Source organism: Cardiocondyla obscurior, linkage group LG05 (genome assembly GCF_019399895.1).
Source record: "Cardiocondyla obscurior isolate alpha-2009 linkage group LG05, Cobs3.1, whole genome shotgun sequence".
Lineage (NCBI taxonomy): Eukaryota > Metazoa > Arthropoda > Insecta > Hymenoptera > Formicidae > Cardiocondyla > Cardiocondyla obscurior.
The window spans coordinates 427081-449066 of record NC_091868.1 but is presented as its reverse complement, the minus strand read 5'-3'; the positions used below and the strand labels follow the sequence as shown (position 1 = coordinate 449066).

General features: G+C 42.0%; 1 protein-coding gene across 3 annotated transcripts in view; it reads right to left on the bottom strand.

Moving 5' to 3' along the window:
• Positions 1 to 4094: 4094 nt before the first annotated feature.
• Positions 4095 to 21986, bottom strand: part of Tmtc2 (Transmembrane O-mannosyltransferase targeting cadherins 2) — a 187602-nt gene continuing 169710 nt past the window's right edge. Inside the window, exons 8-10 of one of the 3 annotated variants that reach the window (XM_070656951.1) lie at positions 6905 to 7045; positions 6039 to 6123; positions 4095 to 4718 (exon numbers count right to left, since the gene is read on the bottom strand). In XM_070656951.1, coding sequence (XP_070513052.1) covers positions 4387 to 4718; positions 6039 to 6123; positions 6905 to 7045 — 558 coding nt within the window. In that variant the 3' untranslated portion in view covers positions 4095 to 4386. Of the gene's footprint in view, positions 4719 to 6029; positions 6227 to 6904; positions 7046 to 21986 lie in introns of those variants that run through there. The other 2 variants (XR_011545774.1, XM_070656952.1) reach the window with 2 other exon arrangements.

The following is a 21986-nucleotide window of genomic DNA, read 5'->3' as shown; positions in this document are numbered from 1 at the left end:
GCATAATAAATGTCCGTCTATCTGGCCATCTTTTATTGCATTCCGGCGATATGGTGTAAAGGAATAAAGCGAGAGAGGGACCAAAGGCAAAAGGGTGAACGGTGAGGTTCGAGCAAAAAGGAATAAGATGCGCGAGATAAGACGTAGAAGAACGCACGAAGACAAACGCTTATATGCAACGCGTGACGTAGATTACGAGGAGGATAAAGGGAAGAAAAGATCATTGAAAAAAGTGAATGGCGGGAGGGGGGTGGGAGGAGCGCGTATTTTACGTCAGTCATTCATTTGTTTGGAAAAGGGAAATTTTTTTATTTTGGAAAACCGTGATTTTTGCGACGAACCGCAATCAGTTTAATTCAGGAAAGTTAATTTAATTTCTTTCTTTTTTTAATGATTTTTCTCCAAATTTTTATAATAGCAGCATAGTGTAGTTTAACGCGGCAAATAAAATCAGACAATGGTCGAAGATGTAGTATTTGATGAAAAGAACGGAAAAGCGACTCGTGTAGGGAGGGAACGAATACTCCACGGAGAAAGTACATGTAAACGAATAAATCGGTCCACACGCTCTAAGTAGAGACTGGAGTAACTTGATGGCGCACTCTTTGTTCGTCAGTAGTTGTAAAAGCGAGCGATGCTTACCGGAGCGCCGAAGGAAAAGGTCGGCAGTATCAATAAGGCGCAAGATGGCACGAGGGCACGGGAAAAGCGGTAAAAGCTCCGTACTTATTGCTAAATCATGAAAGAGCGGAAAGGTATGCGACACGACGGTCTTTTTACGGTGACGCAAAAAGGCGTAGAAAATGGTCACGTAGGTCCACGGGGGACACGGGTAAATATAAAGAGAGAATGAGAGGCGGCGAGAGAGATAAAAGCGAAAAAATAACGAGGGTGATCTGGCGCTCGTTAAATGTTCGCGCTTGCGAACGAATTAGCAAAGGTGCGCAAAGTTAATGAAAATACAGTTACCGGAAAATAAAAAGTGGAGAGGGAGGTAGATGGAACAGAGAGAGGAAGAAAAAAAAAAAGAAAAAGAAAAAAAAGAGAGGAAAATTTAGTGTCCCGAGCAAATACAATCGGAATTAATATATGACAAAAAAAAAGTGGGTATAATTAGGTAACCACTGCGATAAAGATTGGTTACACGTGTACTACATGGGAAAAAAGATAAATTTAAAAAGTCGACAACGTGGAATTATTCATTTATTGCTTTACATTTTTTTTTCTTTTTTTTTTTTTTATAAAGTAATACGCGGTTTCTTTAAAATTTATCTTCGGTTCTGCCCCGACAATTTTAATAGAAACGCGATTTAGAAATATCATAGGAAAACAGCGGCGAGACGAAGAATAAACGCGAAGAGATGCAAGGATCTCGGTAATGTTACAAGGTACATCTGTAAAGCCGGCATTCGAATGTCGTTAACTGCGGCAAAGGATTGCGCAGACGTGCATTCGTGCATACGGGGTATACGTAAAAGGGAGAGGCCAAGGAATGGAAAATCACGCAAATGGATTCAGACAAATCGCAGGAAATGCAAGGAAAATGCGGAGTGAACCGGAACGGCAAACTAAGGGGATGATGATAATACTTGTAAGCTTATAAAAATGGCACGCGCGGTAGTTGGATTGCTAGGTGAAGGGCTCGGCACTTTTATTGCGGTTAAAAATCGATGACGTTTGCTCGTGGCGGATAAGGAAGAAGTGAAAGATAAACGCGGCCAGCGGCTGGGAGCATACTAAAAGTAAGACAATGTAAGTCGGGAAAAGAGGGATAGATAAAAGAACAAAAGCCTCTGGCTCGAAACTCCGCGTAACGCGACGGCTGTCATATTTTGTTCGCAGCATTGTTGGTTGCAGTTGAGACGGAACTATGTTGAAAATGCGCACGTACGTTCTAGCCGAATAAACTATTTTTGTGTTAAAATATTTAAAACAAATTAAAAATATAAAACGCAAAAAAGGCCGCAGATAAAACTAACAAAGGGAATTGTTATAGATTGTCCGCATTTACATTAATTGACAGTAATGAATAGGTGTGACGTGTAACGTATGCGCAACCGTGGATGGTCGATAATATAGTAAAAAATAAAAATTGAAGCGGTTCTTTGTAAAAGGGCAAAAAAATAAAAATAGCGCTGTGATCGTTAACGCTGATGTGAAATATGAGATGGCAGTCAGGTATTGTTAAAGTATTAAAAAGGGGACAGATAAGGGATTATATACAAGATATAAAGGCTCTCCTTCGAGACTGAAAGAAGAGCCCTAAGGTAAGAAGTTGAGATAAAATAATGCAGGGGAAAAAAAAAAAATTGCGACGTGAAAAACTCAAGCAAGAAATAGAGTAGGCGGAAAAGCGATGGGACACTTCGACTTTCTAAGAAACGAAAGTGCTGTTTTACATAAATAACACCGAACTGCAAGTAGCAATTGCAAAATATAAAATCGATAAATACATTGTTTAACATTTATTTTCGTAATTTTTCTATCGTCGTGTTTGCTTCTTTCTCTGTATCTTACTTCCTCTCCGTAGCAAGAAACCAAAAGCATTAAAAATAATCTTTAGCAACGTTGAACAAAGATAAGCTTCGGACCAATTATAATTTGTCACGATAGCGTAATGACAATACTTACAAGAAAAAAAAAAAAAAAATTAATAATAACGTTCCTTAATTAATTCCTCTACAATTCAGATGCAAGAAGTTAATCTCTGTTGCCTCGCGAAGCGCGACTGAAACAATAAGCGGAAGAATGTAGAGAAAGTTGGAAAGCAAATACAGGTGGGAGAGAATATAAAGGCGCGACGGGGGAGTAACGCCGGGAAGAGACGACCGCGAAGATGGATAAGTTGGCGAAAAATAAAATGGCCACGGCGGCGCGTCGTCCGGGCGAGTCATCTTTTCGAGGCTCTTGACGGTGTTCCGCTTTAAAGATAACGAAGCGAGTTCTTCGCGGAACAAAGCTTCGTAACCGCCGCCACCGTCGCCGTCATGACGGTCGCGGAGTGTTTGCTGAGACTGTCTCCAGTAGTGCGACAGGAGCGACAGGTGGCTTCGGGTGCCTGCTTTTTCACCCTTTCTCACCTTTTCTCTCTCTCTGTCTTTCTCTCTTTCTCTATCTCTCTCTCTCTCTCTCTCTCTCTCTCTCTCTCTTCCTCTCTTTGCCATTTCTCCATCCGTCATCCCCTCACAATTTTGCTCCCGGGCTCGCTCGCACCGTTGGCACTCGCTCGGGGGTGTGATTTAAAGTGTAAACTTAAATATTCCAGTTGGTACCTTCGTGCAAATAGATTCGATATTAATGGAGCTTCAGCACCTCGCTGGCAAAGGGAAAGAGAGGATATTCGAATATCCGCCGCGGAAAATTCTAATGGCGAATCTGGATACTTTATGTGTCAAATAATTTTTGTACATTTAACAAAGGTACTCCAGCGGTATAAATGAAAATTAACAACGAGATTGAAATTACAAATGTAACGACGTATTAAAATCTCCGCAAATGGAAATATCCGGATATTAATATAGAGGAAATAACATTTAAAACCAAGCGGTCTTTTTACCGGGGAATCCTAACGGTTATCTCATCGAAAGCTCCATCAAAGAAATCGCAAGTAATCCCTCGAATGACGCGCGAAACGTTTCGGTACGGTCTTCTCGTCGTCTTTTTCCATTTTGAGGCGATTGATTTATAGATAGAAAAGTGACGGCACAGCGAAGCTAAATGTCTTGGCTCAAAATAATTATCGATTTGTTCTTATCGAATCGACGGTGAACTTACCTGCGCTGTACCTGTATACAGGTGAAGGAAAGTATCCCGCGTTACGACAAATTTTAAGACGTCTAACGAGAATCAGCGGATAGCTAAGCCTTCTTTTAAACTATCATAATCCACCTCGTTCTGCGACTGAAGAACAGAATCGACGTTCTATATAACTTTTATACATAAAAGCTCGCGCAATTTAAAGAAAATATTTTCAGTATTTTTCCTTCATAGAAAGCCGTATAAAGAAACAGATAATTTAATCCTTACCTTGCTACTAGTCTTAATCTACGGGAGGGAAGAGGATTCGCATATAAGTAATGAAATACACTGTAATGTGTTAGAGAAAAATAAAGGAAGCTTTATTCTTTACATACCATAGCAGGCGATACGAGTCGGTCGCGCGTCATTGACGTGGAGAACACGTACGCGCGATGTCGACGACACAGAGATATAAACGAATATTGGTAGGAAGATCGGGCCAGTGGGGATTTTTGGGGTACACGATAAGATCTGTAAGATGGGGGTCCTTCTCATTGCGCGGGTTTGTATAACACACCCCTTTTTATTTCCCTTCGCTCTCTCGGTCCTCTTTTGTCCTCGCTCTTTTTCGCCGTTGGCATTCTCAGGTCACGCCAAAATCGCCGCCAGTTTGTGCAAATTCGTTATAGTCGTCGCGTCGCCTGGCTGCAACCTGAGTGCCTCCTTGTATGCCGCGGCGGCCTGCTTGTACTTGCCGTTTAGATGCAGAATCGCGCCGAGATTCGTGTGGCTGCGGGCCTCGTGCGGCCTCAGACTGGCAGCGTGTCGGTACCAGACCTCGGCCTCATCGCGACGATCGACTTGCCTCAGCGCCGAGGCCGCCGCGACCGACAGCTCGTAGTCGGACCTCGACAGCTCGGCTGCGCGCAGCTGCTCCTCGGCAGCCTCCACCAGTCGACCCTGCGACGTCAGGAACAGCCCTGGAAGTTTTGCAGACGTTACCGTGCGTGTCGTGAGATCGTATCGCGTGTTCGATCGATTTGTCCGTGCACTACTCTCGTTCGCTTCCGCGATATACCCTTAATTGCGGCAATCATTAATTTATTTAATACGCATAAATCTGCAAATATATATATATATTTTAATTTATTACTTTGAATGTAAATAGCTCATTCTCGCTTGTACGTACAATTTTTTAATAGACGAGAAAAATGCCTTTTTAACAGTAATATTTTGAGTTGAAAAACTGCAGGGGAATATGATTAAAAAATGTAATTTTGTCGAAAGAATATTTTTGCATAATTTTACATGGTATTTTTAATTTGAAAGAAATTTAATGAGAAATATCAACATCTTCGATAAACGTGAAAGTGGAAATTTGAGATTTATTAAGTTTTCGATTTTAAATTGAACGATCTAGTTATTATTAAGTAATTAAGTGAAAGAACGCTGCTATAGAGTTTATGATTATCTATATTAATAATCAATGTTTTATTGAGCAAATGAAAAGAAAAAGAAAAAAAAAAAAAGAGAAAGGATTATCTTCATATTTCGATGCAATTTAACGCCGCTGACGTCTCGAGGCGCCGCGTCACGTTTTCTCGGAATTTTAATACCCGTCGATCCGTTCCCGGCATCTCGACTCACCCCCGTGCCTTCTGGTATCCTTCTTTTCGATTAGCCCATCCGCTCCCTTCTCGCTAGATCGACTATTATCCCGCAGGAAATATTACAATGGTATTTATAGCGGCTCGACGAATCAGCAATCCTCTTATCTTCTCTTCCCTATTAAACGACTCTTCGAATCTTGGTTCTTTTGATCCTCTCTCGTCGCGACTCCCTCTCGCGATCGAAGTGAAGCTTCGAGGGTTTCCCTCCCGAACGGATTCGGGGATCGAGAATCAATTATACCGTCGTTACAATGGGGTCTCCACGGCGGTCGACCAGTCAGCGAGAAGGGAGAAAGAGGAGGGGGAGGGAAAAGGGAACCGATTCTCCCGAGGGTGCGTTAGGCGAGTGCAAAAGCGAGACGTTTAAGGGAGCGTATTTCATTGCTTTAATAATGAACGAGGATTTTCCCTTATCACCGTCGAAGACGACTACAAATAGCGGCATTAGACATTTAAATTGCGATGCGGTCGGGAGGAAGGCGAACTTCGGCGAGGAGAACGAAACGGCGATGGGGAAAAAGGAGACAGTAACCGGAGACATCTACTGACGGATTCTAGGCGAAGTCGGCGAGAACGATAACGCGTTTTTCCCCGCGGTCGCAATTAAAAAGACTCTCGGTCGCGTCTTACCGTAATGATGGTGCACACTGGGGTCGTCCGGCGCCAACCTGCGGGCCCTCAGGAACCATCTTTCCGCTTCCAGGACGCGGCTCGACTAAAGAGAGAGAAAGCAGAGGCGACTCGTGAGCCACCGCAAACTCGATAGCCCTGTCTGTCCCCCCTCCCCCTGGCGGTTGTTACCGGTTCAGGAGCTTGTTCTATTACATTGGACAAGATTTTCGAACATATTATATCCGTTAAGCTGTGGGTGTCTATGTGTCACACTGAATATACATCTCTATGACAATAAAAATCATAAGCGGACATTGAAAGAAATTAAAGTGTTCAACGTTAAAATAAATAACAGCTTTGAATTTTCCTCCCGTTACAGAAATATCACAATTTTCGTTGACAATTTCAATGCAGTATACAATAACGTCCACTCGTAAAATTGAGTGTCGTAGAAAAACAATATCTAAAGCGAGAAACGGAAAAACAGATTTACATTCGGCGCGCTGAACACTCTCTTTCCCTCTTTCTTTCTTTCTCTAAAAAAAAAAAAAAAAAAAAAAAGTAAAAAAAAAAAACTTTTGGTTTTCTAAAAAAGAATCTTGTTTTCTATCGAAATTTTGCTATCCGTTATTATTTATCCCATCGGAGTACTGTTGATATTTGACGGAAAATATCCAGTTTCAAAGATGTGAGAGCCGGGAGGAGCGGGGACTTCGTATTGACCCAAATATGTTTATATCGCGCATTATATTGCGTATCGCGGTGGAAGTTTCTCAAGTGGTAACGGTCGATATAGTCAGACTTGAAAAGTAGATCGCGATAAGGTGAAATAGAGCGGCGATGGCAGGCGATGGCGATCTAAAAGCAAAACGACGGCTACTTACGTTCCGTGCCAAAAGTTTCCCGTAAGTGATGTGGGCCGGCACGTGGTCAGGCTGGCTGGCCAAACTCGCCTGAAACCACCTCTCCGCTTCCGCATACTGTTGCAGTCTCGATAACGTCTCGCCTAGCAGATTGTACACGCTCTGCAAAGAAAAGGTAGAAAAAAAAAAAAAATTAGTTTCTCTGGTGCCATCTAATTTCTTTCTATTACGTTGCGGAAATTTAAAAAGTCTTTGCACAGAACGGTCTAAAGTATTTTTCGTTCCATCTTCAGTTGACTGTTTTTTTTTTTTTTTTAATAAACATTTAATCTATGTGTTACTTTTATATTTGTCACTTTTTAGCATGCAAAGTTAAATCTTGTTTTAATTAATATTTTAATTAGATTTCTTCGGTAGTAAAGAGCATTTGTATTTAAATGTAGAATAAGATTTTCCTATTCTCCAACGGCACCTTAATTCGAGAAAATCCTCTGATTTTTCGGTAATTTATATAAGCACAAATTCAGGTCATCAGACTATTTTCTTCCGGAGATTTTACGGAACCATCTATTTATAAGGTTTAATCTCCATTTTGCTTCACGCTGTTTAAATATGCAAACATTGGTTAAAGGATCCGGTAAATACGAACAATGTGTTCGAAAAACACGCTCACGGAGCGTAACTGAAGGCTACGTTTATGAGAAAATCACGTGTGGATCGAAGGTTCGTTAGCGTGCTGTAAATTATGCTAATAAATTCAACAACTAATAAATTTGCCGGCAACTAATTCACAAAGTAATAAATTGTCGCGATATACGCGGACATGTGTACTCGTTTTAATACGCGTTACAATGTAATAATAAGCTCTTTAATTACCTTAAATCTAGAAAATGCGATTGTGAATGAACGCCGAAGCGCGCCACTTCCGCATTAATTAATTACGCTTTAGTGTGAAGGATCACATTCAAAATTTTCATCGATGGATAAATTTGTGACGCCTTTCGAAGCATTCGGTAAATAAAAAAAATAACATAAAAGAAAAAAAAAGAAAGGAAATAAAAAGAAAAAAAACTTTTGCCTTCAAAGAAACTTTAGCTTGAAAGTTTTTAAATTTTTGGAATTGACCGATAGTTTTATTTTTTTATAGCGTTGTCTTACAAATTCTTTCTTATAAATTTTTTTTACGTATATTTTGCGAAAAGAATAATAAAGCGATGGAGAGCATCTCGAGGCGGCTAACATCGAAAACCTTCTTCCCGGGCATACATGAGAGACCGCATCTCGCATTTCGAAGTTGTAGTAAACTGAAACTTTTATGATTTTGTTCAAGACGAGTCCACGAGCCGTCGCGGCTGTTAGGGCGAAGTCTTTCACGGGCGGGGAAGACAAATGGCGGGGCGCGAACGAGAGACAGGAAAAGAAATGACTTCGAATATCCTCGACTCAGTCGTCAGACTCGATTGCTTCGAGATTCAATGGATCCCACAATTTTCTCAATGCCGTAGAGACGTTTTCCGCGGGGACTTGTCGCTCGATTACAATTGCCGAATGCGAAAATTGGTAGTTTTAAGAAAAAGATATTAATAATTAATATTTTCATTCAAAAGAGTATTGATCGACTCGCGTTATTTACAATTGAGCAAGATTATAATTAACTGTTTATAATTAAATAAATAATCTTATTAATTAAAATTTTATATTTTATGTTACAGTGTCGTCACAACTACGGTCATCACAACTAGAGTGTCATCACTTACTAGCTGTAAATCTCCGCCGCTGCGCATCAGATCAGTAAGTAAGAATCATTTCTTTACAACGTGTGGACATGCATATTTATTTAATGTAGGTAGATTATAGGGCGCTATGTATTACACATGAAAAAAAAAAAATTCGTTAAGAGAGAGTCCTCTAATTCGCGTGCAACATATTTAATTGAATTTAATAATTATATATTAATCACGCATTATCCTTTATTATAAAAATGCTGTCGTACTGTCGCGAATCACGGGAGGGAATTACAATTACATTAGCCGTTGCAGACAATAACAATGTTTTCGGCATAATTATTTCGGTATGGCGGCTTTTTATTTTTTTTTTCCTGTCACGCGTTACTCGGTGATGATCCATTTCGGGGCTTCGTGACAGTTTGCACCTACTTTTTTTTTTTTTATTTCGGGCGTGACACACCTATCTCTCGTGTTCCCGCCGCGTGATTACGCTTCGCGACGAATGTTTCGACGCTTTGTGATCGCGATCATTATTTTTTTTTTCGCTTTCGAGAAAAACAGGTGCCGACTTTAGAATAGGAAACGTGACAAGTCGCACGAGTGCTGCGCTGCATCAAAGAATGCTGCACCGACGGAGTCGCGAGCGCCAGGCAATGCTATAACTATACCGTTTCACATTGTTCCGAGTCATTATTCACTTGGACTACTTTTCAAGGATGCTGCGCGCACTTGCTTAGACGTAATGCTCACTCGAGCTCGCGGTTCACAAAGCGTCGCCTTCACCGATAGCCCTGGCTTTTATGCACCCGAGAAGGTTCTCACGCCTCCGCGCCGAGCCGAGAAATAATGATCTCGGCTGGCGTCCCGCTTAGAGTACGCCACGATATCTGTGACAACGCGATAACAATGCGCGCTTCGAAAGGAAAAGCAAAACGCAGTCGAATGTTACTAATAATAACGCCGCGCGCATTAAATTTTGAATTTTTTTTCTTTTTTTTTCCCTTCATTGGTTGATTCCTGAGTTTTTAACATCAAATTCTTTACGAGTAGTTTCGAATCGAATTTCCGATAATGTAAAGCCGATTAAAAATTAATGAAAAACAACCCTCGGCTACATATGCAACGTGCAGCTTTGCATTTATGAAACTTAATTGTTACCGTTTTGGTTAATTATGACTTTTTCAATTAAGCAGTAATCAAGTTTGCGTATATGCGATCTTCTAATTACCTCATCGTTCGATGAACTTTTCCTCCAATTACAAAGTATCTAGTTACCATGCATTCATCGGGTAATTACTCTGGCGCTCTCCCAACGTGGATGTTTACATTTATGTCGCGCTCGACGAGTATTCGGCAATTTCCAGCGATTGATCGGAATGTCTGCTTTATGACGCGGCTTGATGAATGTTTAATCAAGCCTAGCGTGGCGGGGGTACGCGGAACGTTTTGACTTTTCAAAAAATAATAAAGCATATATTTTTTTTTTTGTTTATCACGCAACCGATTTCGTTCGCGTGTATGTACATACATTTCCCAGCTACGTGAATTAATATTGCTGGGCAGATGAATAGTTAAGTGGGCATCGAACATTGTCCCGACTGATATTAAACCGATCGGAAACGCGGCGCGCATTAGCGAGGCACATTTAAAATCACGTTACTATTAATTCCGTTCTAAATAATTACGCGTACGTATTCGTATCGTTATGCATCCGGTATGCAATCGAACGGACGGAGTCGATTATCGTTGTCAGTTTTTGGGTACATCGCGGAAACGAACAGCTGCGAGGGATCAACTGCCAAATTGTTGTGTTTAGTATTCGCGTCGATGTTTTACCGTTTAATTAATTAAAATTAATTTCTCCAAATCGCGGGACAACAGGTACGCGCGATTAAAAGTGAGGAAAAATTCATGGAAGTAAAACGGAAATCTATGTGCGATAAGACAATTACCTACAACTGAGATTTGATGGGATCAATTTGAAAATACTTGAGCGAAAAATTTCACGATACGCGACGGTTAATTCGATCGATAATCGCGTTTAGACGTACATTAACGCGAAGCCATCTCCGCTGTCAATGCGTCATATTCCAAATTCTATCGATTAATTGGGAGGAGGGGGAGAGGTGAGGATGAGAAGAGAATGCAAGGAGAAAGAGGGATGCGGGTTGTCGAAGACGTTGCGACGTCGTCATCCTTGTCGCCGACATCTGCATACTGTCTCTCGCGACGGAACAAACAATTAGGACGGCGCAAACCGAACGGGGCAATTAGACGGACTGACTACGTTCGAAAGCGGCTAAAAGGAAGGATATACGTGCGATAGACAAGAGAATTAATCGCCGGGAATAATCGGATTAAAGCGACGTATTGCACGCGCCCGGCGCTTTCGAACGGTTTCCATCTGCGAAATGTAGGGAGATAGAGAGAATCCCGCCTCCATCCATACTCGCTCTAGCCGCAAATCAGAAGTAAGTTCGCGGCACGATCACGTATGACGTTGGAAAATTGGAGATAGATTGCGCGGATATATTGTGACGTATTGAGTTTTGAGTTGTGGGCCGGAATAGAGCGACGATATGGCGAAAGGAGGAATACTCGATGTGTTCATGTTATACGCGAGATATTATTATAGAGTGCGTAAAATTTAAAATTTTTCTTTCCGCGGTTTTACAAAAGAATCCTGTAATAAAATGGAATTGACTTTTATACCCAACGTTTTTTTTTTTTTTTTTTGCTTTTGAAGAACATCCTCTTACGCGAGAAGTGTGCGTACGTGTAAGCGTATAACGTGCGTAAATCGATTCAGAACACGCGTGTATATAAAGTTGAAGGAATTAGAATCCGCGGAGAATTCTCTCCGTCATAGCCGGGAAACAGAAAAGTTCCGCGCGATATCAAACTTTCACGAATCTCGCATCTGTTCGGTAACTCGATAACAAACGCGCGTTTGATGCAGAGAACTGTTCCCGAGAATGGGGATTATTCGTCCCGAGAAGAAGATTTGCCCAAGTCTTTGAATGGAACAATCAGACGGCTGATTACGCACATCGAGCAAACGGATTAATTCTTCGCCGTAATCTCATTGTCGTTGCGGGAATCTCGAACAACTTTGAAGTCGTATAGCAAAACCGGTTTGTTAATGTAGTCGAGTAAGACTAGATCATTTAAAGTAAATAATTTTTTAGGCACTTGTCAAATTTCAGCACAGCGATCTTATAGATGTCATTAATTGTTAGAAAGTTTTTAATTCGATTGTAAAATTAATTTAATTTGGCTCAAACGTAGTTATTAAACGGAGAATTATTTAAATGAAAGACTTATGATACTATGTGAGAGAACATTGTTGACCGAATTTTAGGTAATTAAAATTGAAAGTCTTAATTAAATAAAATAAAATCAATTTTATGACCATTATATTATAACTACTTATTTTTTAATTTTTTGAATTATTAAAAGTTATTCGTAAACAATGCGGGATTTGGATTTTTGTGACAGCATTTTGCTTGAATATTTCAAAATATTATACACGAATTAAAATTTTATACATGACTTAATATATTTCAAATATCTGATTGACAAAATATAATTGACATGATGCAGTTCCGATTTTTATCTTATAAATAAATTTTTTATTCGCAAAATTTAATACAAAGGACGACGTCCCGCCTAAATATTAATAAGAAAGATGGATATTACCGGGATAGGAACCATAAAGGTATTCTTGTATCTATTTTTTGGGATATTCTATTGAAAAAGATACGCTTTGAAATGGTCTTTTATGTAGAATGTGCTAGGATCAGCAGCGTGAAGTGATAGGTCCAGTAATTTGATCGATTGCAGCTGGTGGGTTTTACCTAACCGATATTGGACGGATTATGGTTTGATCTCATTTCAAGCTTTCACTCGATGTGGGATCCTGTCTCATTATGCTATTAATGATTTTCCGTTGGTTTCACAATGAACAATGGCATTCGTCATATTTATATCATTAAGTCACCGAATCAATATTGAAGCTCTTGAACAGACATTCTAAAATAGTTGCAGTCCTTTTGATAATTTAATTTGCAATTGATAACGATCAGAGTTTTATTATGAGATTCTTAAATAAAAGAAATCGGTGTGACGCTTAAATTTCCCGTTGATCGATTTTATTATTGCCGTTTATTGTTCCCGCTTAAAAACTTAATTTTAATATTTAATTAACCCGTAATATTTAATTAATGTTACAGGCAAAGACGGTCTTCGCGACTTCCCATTCCCTCACCGCGCCTCAATCCGCGCTTAAACTCGCGCCTCACCCGCGCCTCACCCGCGCGTCACCCGCGCCGTCACTAGAAGTCTCTAGCGCGCCGACCAATCACAGCGCACCATAGATCGCCTGATCGCGAACGTCCCGTTGCGCAGTTGAGTTACGCCGGCCACGCGGAGAAGTACATCCGATTTTAAAGACGGATATCAAGATATCTATCTGCGTGTGTTATACGTAGTTGTAGTCGGGCGATGATACGGCATCGAAATATTTCTATCGAAGAGCCGAAATCTCGAACGGTCAATCTTATTGCGGAGCTTCGGGCGCGAGCACGTGTTGCTAATTGCTCCGCAATTAACACGTATTTTCGACTGTATTTAACCGCAGTGAGGACAGTCTCGCGTACGCATACGTGTCGACGTCGTCGACTCGGGAACGAACATTCGTATTCTGTGCTCCTGAGTTATTCCGCTCATCGTTCCGGACTTTATTTTGTGCCTCGAAAAAGTGCTCCGAAAGGACAAGAACACGGCGGACGCAGCGCGCGCGGAGCGTCCGACCTAAATTGTGCTGTGCGTATGGCAGTATCAACCCGCGTTACTCGCGATCTTCTTCAGCGAGTTAGACTGACCGCCATCGTCAGAGTGTGAGAGCCGCGTCTCGCGCGTCTTCTCTGTCGCACGAGGAAAGGAGACGGAAGAGCGGCGGTCAGCCGGCTCTCGTATTGCGTACGTTCGGGAGTCAACGTCCGGTAGGCACGGGGAGCGCAGGGAGCAGGGAGAGGACGGGAGAGCTGCAGTCAGCCGGCTCTCGTATTGCGTAGGTTCGGGAGTCAACGTCAGTAGGCCCGGGGAGCGCGGGGAGCGGGAGGAGGAAGGACGGTGCGCCGCTAGCTTTGCTAGCGCTGGAATTTGCGTCCGGTCACCCACACCAAAACAAGCGTGCGGTAAGATAAAAACAATACGCGCTGAATAACACATCGAACGGAATAGTATATTTACTTTAATTTTTATGTTGCAGATAATATTCGATCATCGAAGAAGGACCACCTCGACATCCCGCGGACATCCTGAGAGGAGGAGGAGGCCCAGGAAGGGTATCCTGCCCCGGCGGAGCAACCCATGGGTATATATCAATTTTTTCTTTGAATTTTTAATAACATTTTTTAATTTTTTCATTTAATTAAATTTTATATCTACTAAATAATTGTTTTATTTTTTTGTTTCAGGTCAAGAGAAACTCCGCTGCGTCGCATCGCTCAGTGCCGCTCGCCGATTCGAAATTATACGAACTGCAGCCGGTTCGTCGGTCGTTCGGGGCTGCCGATAGTTACCGGGCGTTTTTTTACGATTTTTTTAAATCCGGGAGTGCCGAAAAATTTGTTAAGTAACTTTCGGGATTTTAACTTCACCCGGACGCGTTCGCGAGTTACTTGTGCGCGGAAGGATGGCTCGTCACGTCCCATCTGAGAGGAGGAGCAGGCCCGGGACGGGCATCCTGCATCGGCGGAGCAACTTATAGGTAAGCATAAATTAAAAAAAAATAAAAAAAACTTTTATCTTTTTTGTTAATTAATTTTATGAACCAATTTACACGTCTACAATAATTTTTATTTTATGTTACAGCCAACGCCAGAAATCTACAACTCCGCTGAAGCTCATGCCGATTGGTAAGTCGCAAGACTTTTATTTCGTAGTTTGCTTTTTTTATTTTTAATTTTTTTTGTTGCTTTGTTTGTTTCTTATTTTATTTCGATTTATAAATTATAACAAGACACACAAATCGTTATTAGCGACTGAAATACGTACACCAGTCTCTTCTACCTTAAATATTATCACTACGTAATTGTAACCATTTATCATTCTTCGATATGTATATACCGTAAAATTCGTGGTACTAAACCAAGATGCTAACTCGCGCTAAAATTTCTGAATTAAAGATATTCGTTAAAAAGAAAATAATAATAAAATAAAATAGGAGTTTTAATATCGATTTTCGCGGCGAATTTTCGGTGGATTAGGATTAGGAGATTTTCGTTTCTCCTCGGGGCGAGATTCACGGGGGTACCGTCGCGTCGCTTGTAGAGTTTCATCCAACTTTCTACGGGACAACGTCGCCAGCCGCGCCGGCTGGGAAGGGGAGAGGGTGGTAGATGGCGAGAGGAGAAACCTAGGGCCATCGTGATAAAACATCGGGAACTGGCGAAACTCCGGTGTAATCTTGCCGGCGATGTTTTACCGTGAGGGTTGGCACGTAGGGGGCCTCGGGCTGCACCTATCCGCACACACATATCTTACATATACGTGATATATACACGCGAGAATACAGGCAAACGTGAGGTGTATGTGCAAGGCCGCGCGGCATCGTAAAGTCCTGGGAGATATCGCACCGGCGATTAGACCCTCGTTTTGGGAACTAAATTTCTGTGGGTCCTGACTCCGTTCCTCTCCCCTCCCGTCTCTTTTGTCCGCCCCGAAACCCGGACCGCTGCGAGCCAAGGATCGAGCCCTTTTGACGCGAGATCTCCGCGTTTCTTCTCGCCGCTTCTTGCGGTAGGAAATCCCCTGCATCTCTCCGGTGACTATCACTGGCCAATCGGGGCCGCGCGTGATTTATGAATCTGTCATTTACCTGGCTGAAACATCGCGGTAACTCGGACAATCTGGCTGGCAATAAAAAAAACGACCGGTTGCGCGCCGCCATGTGCGCGACTTGCGCAATTTAGAACTTCAATTAATTCGGCTTTATCGACGGAAATGTAAAGCACTCCATTGGCCTTTATTAGAACGGCGCGGAATTATATTAGCAAAAAATAAACGCATAAGAACGTCGCAGTAATCGGCAATGGGATCGTAAATCACGGCGCGAATTTTATTTTCACGGGTCTATTTTTCCGGCGAAAATGCGGAATACGAGTGCGCGAAAGCCCGCAAGATGGTGCAGCCACCATTCTGGTCCCGGTGTTCTCGCTTTGCGTCTTTCGACTTTCTTGTTTGTTCGACTACGTAGTACCATCCGGACCCCCGGATCCCTTCGATAGCACATGGTGCAAACTTTCGCTGACTTTCCGCTGTAGATAGGCAAGAATAGAGTTTCGCCCCGGGACGGTTGATGGGTGTGAGTAAGTAAGTTTCCCGTCGTCTACCGGAGAACGGCTGTCGGATGGATTTGCGACACGACGGACCGTCTTAATCAGCCGCGCTCTGATCGATAAGTCACCTAGACGCTCCGTTGTGTAATGCCCGAATTTAATTTCGTCATCGGACAGCTTGTGATCTATTTTAGATGCAAATCGAAGGATTGATTAAGATCGCCTTCGATCGCAGCGCAATCTTACTCTGAGCCAATAAAGCATTTTTTTTTTATTTCTACATAGTTTGTAAACTGAAACCTTATTTTACAAGATATAAAATACGCTTAAAAGTTCCCCGGAATAAATTAATTTCGTTATTTGTTTTTATTAAGCGAGGAATTAATCTGGGAAATATATCGAATCATTATCTGCGTTTATCGGATGACATAAAATCGCGATTAATCTCGACTCTAAAATCCCGTCTACAAGTCGGCTCGTAATATCATTTACGTACAAGACCGCAAGTCTCGCGAGAAAAAAAAAGAAAAAAAAAAGGAGGAACGCCGGAGTGTCGTGGCGTCACCACGGTATCGGGAACAAAGGGTGATGGCGAGGTGAGAGTGCTTAATTCGCACGAGTGGCACGAGGTGGTGTACGCCCGCGGAATTCCTTCCGCCTCTTCCTTTTTTTTTTCTCTATTTTCTTTTTATTGCGAAGGCGCGCGCGGGAAGACCGGTGAGGAAAGAGAGCAAGGAGGCGCGATCGGGTGGGAACGGACGGAGGACGATGCGCACAATGGGCGTTCTTCTGGAAGATTAAAGTGCAGCGGCGGCACCGCGTTGCAGAGCTGTGTCGGGCAGCGGCTCGCGTTAAAATTAAAATTGCTCGCAAAAACGTACGGAGAGCAAAGTGCGAGCGGCGGGCAAGGGGGAAGAGAAGAATGGGCGGAGGGGGAGGGCGTAAAGGTTGGGAGCGTTAGCTTGTAATTTAAAAGCTTCTCGCTGTTTTTCGCATGGCCCTAAGGAAGCCATTAGGATCCCTGCGGGCGACCAGTAAGTAGAATAACCCGCAAAGTACATTGCCCGGGGCACGTCTCGCGATCGAGTAGGTCCCTCCGGTGACTTTGGAAATATTTTCGTTATCTTCTTACGTTTACGGTGACGTCCGATTGTGGATCGACTTGCCACTTTGCTTCGGGTGGGACATTAAGGTGCCGGAAAATTGGAATCGTATAAATAAGAAGTCGCGGTTATTTTTTGCCCTATTTCTAATTCCAGTTTCACGCTTCGGAGAACGTGTACAAACGAAACTGATGAGTTATTCTTTTGTAAAATATGTAGTGGTTTTCTCGTTAGCGCACGGTGTCATATTACATCTTCAAATACATTTACTTCTCGCTTGAGATCGTAAATTAAGCTGCGAATTTGCTCACGATAGCCTTTTAACCATTTCAAACAGTTAGTCGCAAATAATTGTCGAGACGGCTCTTTTAAAGGTCTTTTAATTCTCATTTCTGATAAGGTTAAAAGCTTTTCTTTACTTCTAACTTCCAGTTATCGATCTCGCTTTCGGTCGATGATACCGAAAGTGTTAGGGCGAAGAGGTTGCAATTTCGTCGAAATTGTCTGGCACTACGTCGAGTAGGACACAGTAGAAATTAATTTTCGCGTAAGAATGCAGCTATTGAAATCCGGTGCGTGATAAAGGAAATTGTTAATTATACGACGGTACGATGTATTTGTAGTAGCGCGATGAACATACATGCGATAGAAAGAGAGGAGATTGAGATACGTTAAGCGGCTGTCAAGGAGTGAGAACGAAAAGACGAAAGAGAAAGCAGGAGCATGGAAGGGGTTACGAAATTACCTCGAGTAGCATTGTGCGCCTGCCGGAGGGCTGCAAGTACCTAATTAGCCACTCAAACACTACCACATAAAGCAGCCCTCTGTTATTAAAACGATATGTAAAACGAGGGTGTCTCCGCGACGCTCGGTTCTTTTTGGACGGCCAGGCCCTGTCGATCCAGCGCAGCGCGACGTAAACCCTTACGGCTCGTGAATTTTTCCGGGAAATTTATCAAGTCAGAACCTTTTGTCAGGCCTGTCGTACCGTTATTATACGAAACGATACTAAATTTTAATTACGTCCGTTCTACGGGATAAATTGCAATTTATCGCGTTGTATAAATTATAATTGTATTTAAGAAAAACATTTTTCTGACAGTTAAAACAAAGGATTAATTTTAAATAAAATGTATTATTGAGTTTAAAATGTCATTTATTGTATTGTCGTTATGAATTAAAATTTTAATATTAATTTATGTCAACGAAAATATCTCAAAATCGTATGTACAGTTTGCATTTATTACGAAAAAAGAAATTTTTATGTATTCTCGATAATAGACAAATTTACGTTAAATGCACGCTTATATTGTTCTCTCTTTCTTTTTTTTTTTTTTTTCGACGTGCGGTCGTATTGACAGAGCTAAATGGTGCGGTAAGGGGAAAAGTTTCTGGTTATTAATTTTTCGTTACGCGCCACGACAGTCCGGCCAAGCCAGCCGGCACCGGCGATTTTCCTCCGAAACTTTCCGTCCCACTACTTATCCCGTAGGGATGAACGCGAAGTCGCAAAGTTTGTCGGTCATAATTGATGTCTCGTAAAAGGGGCCGAGGGGTGGCGCGAGGAGGTTTTCGGGATATCGACTAAAACCGCCGTAGAAAAGTTTTGACAGGACTTGCACGCCTACATCGGCGAAATCAATCGCGGCCGGATCGGCGAACGACACACGAATAGATGGAAATCCCATGTTCGAAAATAAATAAATGACACTTATCCCGTTTTGTCTTTGCCGCGCGTATTTTTGGAATCGAAATATTAGAATCGGAGCGTCTGGAAAAAAAAAGTACGCGGCGCTAAAAAATTAATCGGCGGCGGGTTGAGGTATTTAATTTAAATACTTATGACATTTTTTCATTAGATGACAAAAATATCACGTCTAGGAAATATTTACGAACTCATTCTAATTTAATCTCTCATTTATTTTTACAAATGTCGATAATCTCCGATGGCATGTGTGTTTTGCGAAAAAATATGCCGGTAATAAAACGCGATGTAATACACGAATAATTCTAAATGGCATAAATATGCAAATAATTGAGAGATATTTTGCGAGAAGTATTTCGCGATTAAAGGTATTAGTTTCGCTTTTTCGAATTGCGTGAATATTTAAAGTGCATAATGTAAATCTGAATTTATCATCGCAGATCAAATTAAGCTGGAAATATTTCTGTTCGTTATGCACAGGTATAATAGGTGTGGGTAATCAATTGATACGGCATAAAAAAAAAAATAAAAGAAAAAATATAAAAAAATGTAAAAGCTTATTAATAATATTTTTTATATTAATAATATTTAGTTATATTTTTTCGTTCGGTCTGAAAATAATTCTACTTTTTTAAATAATGTAAAAAGGATAAATTATAAAGAAAGAAGCTTCGTTTTAAGTCTTCTCATCGCGGGCTAAAAGACGCCGGGTATTCGGTCGAAGCACCAATCGGGAATATTATAACTTGATGTGCACGCGTGCGCGATGTCGGAGACTTTCTGAAAATCGCGGAGAGGCAATAACTCGGGATGGAAAAACGACAGGATCGTTTCGTTTCGATGGAAACCCTTCTCTCGTCCGATGCCGTTTCGTGCAAGCCACCCGATATCACTCGGACGGCCAATTTAAAGTTACGATTCGCCGACCATTTTCGTGTCCCCCGGGGGATGACAACGGCGCCAGCGGTGTTCGGATTTGGGGTATCCGAAATGCGGTTTGACGGCTATTACCGCATGGGCTAGCTATTTCTATTGATGGAAGACCTGACTTGCGAATTTTTAAAGATACGCTTTCTCGCTGTTAAGTCTTGGACGGTGTCTTAAATGTTGAATGCCGCATCGGGGATATCCGTTTCAGAAATAACACTTAAAAATTTTATGTCGCGACAGATCCCTTTTTATGGCGCGAGTCAATTAAGTCGCGGGACGTGTCGAATAAAAAGAGGCTTGATCAATTATTTGAACGGAAATAGATCGAATTACTCGAAGGTAATAATAACTTGAAAATATCTTGACGGCTATATTCACCTTCGGGCTGATAAAAAGTGGAACGGAACAATTATTTTTACTTCTCTCAATAAATTAAAGAAAGTACAGTCACGTGCTTGTAATGAATTAATTAAATTAACGACACGATGCATATATGATTGTTTAATGAAATTTTCCTTAAAAAATATAAGAAAAAGATTTTTTTTTCTTTTTAATAGTCGTGTAAACTTAAAATGAAAACGGATGTAGCGAAATTTTTAACATTATTAATGTACTAAATTAATCTACATAGTACAATAGCACTCAGGTTGAAATAAAATTGTATTGTTTTGAATGGTGTTGGATTATGTTCGCGAAACTTTGAGAGGGAGTATACGATTTCAGAATCACGGTGCAGCAGTTACGAAACATCTCGTTACGTGTATGTACGCGAAACGGTGGCAATGCACTCGAAACTTTTGCCGGATAAACGGCTCGCGGTGTATTTTTATAACGATTTCCTCCTTGGTTTTCTCCCCTTCGACTTTGACGCCGGAAATAATCATTTCGGAAGTGAGAGAGCTCCGGCGGTAGGACCTCGCGACTTACGTTCAACAATCAAACGAAGCCGGTGCCGTCACCGAGAACGAGGGCGGAATGTAAAAAGTTTCAAAGAGAGGAATTTCAATTTGTGTAATATCAGATATTTCGAATTCTCGGCTGTCCGGCGTAAAATAGAGGAAGAAGAAGAAAAGAGCGAGAAGCCGAAAGAACGAAGGGGAGGAAAGAGACAGGATTTAATCAATTAGGTGTAGCACGGACGGCGCGAATAACTGCATGGCGAGGAAAAGTTTGGCATGGAAGCGTGCCAATGCCGGTGATCTTCCTCATTCCGATTTTATCGCGATTGCCAATCATGAGACTCGAATAGGAAATTATGTTGGGCGAATAAAGCGAAATATTAAGACGAACGATCCTAATTTTCCGCGCGCGGATGGAACTATTTCTCTAAGCCCATTTCTCGTTTTGCGGGGCACTTTCTAAGGCGCATTATTCAACGGCGACGTCGCGATATTGTGGGAGGAGAAAATACCTCGTGCAAAATTAAATACGCGTTTTAATCGCGCGGTTATTTCCTTCCTGTTCCTTTTAAATTTTCGCGGACGTGTACGCGCGCGGCTCGTTCCAGCGGCGAGCGCAGGATGCATTTTGCACTTGACGTATGCATAGAACATACACTTGGACTGTTGCAGCTGTTGCGTCACTCACGGTCGACAAACATCGCTTTCATGTCAAATCGGGGAGTAACGCGACTGCCGGGATCAGTTATTATTTCACGTTCTTATTTTGGGTACAATTGTTCGGAGTACGCGCTTCGATGAATTTAACGCCGAAAAATACGAGAATAAAAACTCGAATACGCTTGTCAAAATAAAATTAACGGAGTTTATACATAAATGACATAACGATCCGCGTTGATGAAAACCAAGGAGGCAATACGTCGGGCATTATTCGCATTAGCCTATGCTGAACGTGAAATTCCACTTTCGCGACTCCTGGGCGAAGAAACGAGGACTTGGACAATTTTATCTCGACGCGTAACGAGATTCGCGCAGGAACAGTCGACGTATATTCGCGGAAATATCGTGGATTCCCGCGCGTCTGAGGTCCCGGTAGTTTCTTGGCGCATCCGCTGCATATGCTCCCGCGTACGTACGTATGTGTTTCGGGCGTCCGTGTGCACTGGCGGCGGCGTCAAGTGCCACGGAAAGACGAAAAATACTTTCCGAATAAATTGTCGCGCAGGAATTCCGCGGCGATGCGCTGAACAAAACGCGGCACGTATAGACGAAGAGAGAATGGAAAAAGAGGGTCGGTTGGTCGATCGGCCGGTCGGTTGGTTTCGGCGAGACGCCGGAGGGCACGGGGCGTCTCGTAAAAATGCAAACTTCCCGCTTCGACGTCGATGTCGGGCGC